Raw genomic sequence first — 2,501 nt, 5'->3', positions numbered from 1 at the left:
CATAAAGAGAAGGAAATCTACTAGAAAAAAACAACAACCAAACGCGGTGACATATTGGTTTATATTCAGACAATCACGACATCTCCTTTGAAACATTGAAAAGAACTTTATAATTCATCCGTTGGGTTTATGTCCAAACACATACTTTTCATAAAGAGAAGGAAAACTACTAGAAAAAAAAAAACAACAACCAAACGCGGTGACATATTGGTTTATATTCAGACAATCACGACATCTCATTTGAAACATCTGACTTCAAATGCTGACCTTGTTCAATTCCAAACAATGATCCTGACCAAGCTGTCGAAAAAGCTCCAAAGTCATTGAAAAACGGCTAAAGAGCTGGGAGGGAAGACCTCACCCGCAAGGTGTTGCCAAAAATGAATTCCCTAGGGAATGCGTGCGTGGAATATTTAGAATTCCTGGCAATTCAATCGCAGTACTATACTAAGGGCTCCGCCCCTGAGGCGTCGCCAAAAAACAGCTATCAATAAAGCATAAACATGAACCATATTGCTATATTTCTAATTAAAATACGATGAAACACTTGTAATCGGGAAATAATGTTGGGTCTTCTAACGTAGCTCGAGTATGTGGCCTTTTACATATATGCTTTTCTGTACATGCAAAATATACTAAACTTTTGTCTGTGCACGAGTTAACAGTTGCTTTCTTCCTTGTTATGTTTTATGTCCCCAGGCTGAGCAGCCGACAGTGATGGCTAACGGCCAGAGGATTGTTACATTCCTCTTTTATGTAATATTTTGCATTTGCCACATCATATTAGGCCACACTGACTTAATCTTATGGATGACATCCCCTGAAGATCCCCAAGCTAGTGCGCGCGGGTGAATAAAAAAATTCCGGCCAAAAATAAAAATGCTATAGCTACTAACCACAGGATTACAAATCAGGTTTAGCGGCAGTACATAGCGACGTATACAAGCCGGCACATGCTGGCTTTTTGCGGAATTTATTAATCGGCACTGTACGTATTGTCGCTAAATACCATAGACTACCCAGGACTAGAGCCAGGCCAGAGCCTCGGTTGACATGATCTTTTTTTTTAATAGAACAGGCGAAAAATCAATGCGCGCGCGGATGTCATCCATAAAATTGAGTCGGTGTGGCCTTATTGAAATATTCTATTATAATATATATATATATATTCTTAAGGTTAAGCTTTTACTATCAGAAAACTGACTAGCCCTCCGTATCCAAGTGCGGTAAAGTCACAAGAATATGGAGGGATAAACTGTAATATATACCAGAGGACCGTCTGAGGGACATAGACTGATATAGCTCATTGCTAACCAACAATTATTGCACTTACGTTCCCTAAAATGATAATATCTTTTAAGGTCAATAAGCTAAATAGTAGCATAAAGCATACATAAAAGGATTAATATGTGTCTCAGAGACCTCATCGTTAACCAACTTTGAGCCTTTGCTGAAATAATGAATTGAATGTGGAAGCACACTAAAGGTCGGTGAGTTAAAAGACCTTGTACTTTAAAATTAGTATTCATTCATTAAAAGTATAAAACAGATGGGAATAACACTACATACAAGTGCAATACCCTTTAGCATATAAACAATGCTAACAAGATACGCCAAAAACAGTTACTACCCATGTACCCGCTGCAGTACTTTACAAAACCGCTAGAGTACCTAAAACTGACAATGACCTTCCCTTTTTCTACCTCATCCTACCCTACCAAATGCACCACACCTCAAGCAATAATCAATTACAAAATCAGCAACATATACATTGTGTGGTTTAACTAAACGCATAACCTTCTGACGAAGATAATTAGTAGTACTTCAATCTCTTATGAAGAGGAACATGTCTGAATGATGTCTTGATTCCAACACAAGAAATGAATTTGTTGACTGATGCTCTTGTCGTCTTGACTTCGGAGCTTCAGTTTTGACTGTTTGCTATTCCTTCTACATAAATTAATACCAGTAACATTACATACATTCTTCTGGATAAAAACGACATGCTCAGGATATGTCACCTTCTGAAATCAGTTCAGTTTCAGTTTATTACGATACCCTTTAAGCCCGTTAGGGCTAATCTTCCAGGGCTCATTACACATTAGTAGTATATAGTCGACACGCTGCTATCATTTATTCAGGCGGAGCAGGCGGAGCACGGCGGAGCAGGTCAGAGGTCACCGTCATTATGTTAACGAGTATGCAGATTTATGTTAAGGATATGCAGATGCATGCAGGAATGTAGCTAATGAGCTAAATTACAGGTCAGATAAAGGTCAGTGTGCACTTTTGAACCCGGTTACCTGGGTAACCTGTCGTGGGCGTGGTTAACGTCAACCTCTGTAGTAGCTGATTGGCCGCACGGCAAGCGTTGGTGACTTGTTCTGAGGATCCGGGGTAGTCGATTGGTCTGCATGTACTTTACATGTGAAGTAGGTGACGTACTTCACGGCGATTGGTGGACGGTCTGTGGGTGTCTGTCAGAAAAGTGTATAAAGTGG

The 2,501-nt window shown here is 39.7% G+C and overlaps 1 protein-coding gene across 1 annotated transcript in view; it reads left to right on the top strand.

The window, feature by feature from the left end:
• LOC109471758 (prolyl 4-hydroxylase subunit alpha-3-like) overlaps window positions 1–2,501 on the top strand; it is an 11,690-nt gene that overhangs the window by 5,748 nt on the left and 3,441 nt on the right. Inside the window, exon 2 of the mRNA XM_019771114.1 lies at window positions 700–756. Within this exon, the coding sequence (XP_019626673.1) occupies window positions 718–756 (39 nt within the window). The 5' untranslated portion in view covers window positions 700–717. The remainder of the gene's footprint in view (window positions 1–699; window positions 757–2,501) is intronic.

Source organism: Branchiostoma belcheri, unplaced genomic scaffold, assembly GCF_001625305.1.
Source record: "Branchiostoma belcheri isolate BF01 breed outbred unplaced genomic scaffold, Haploidv18h27 scaffold258, whole genome shotgun sequence".
Classification (NCBI taxonomy): Eukaryota; Metazoa; Chordata; class Leptocardii; order Amphioxiformes; family Branchiostomatidae; genus Branchiostoma; species Branchiostoma belcheri.
Note: the sequence above shows the minus strand (reverse complement) of the source record. Positions and strands in the feature narration are given on the sequence as shown.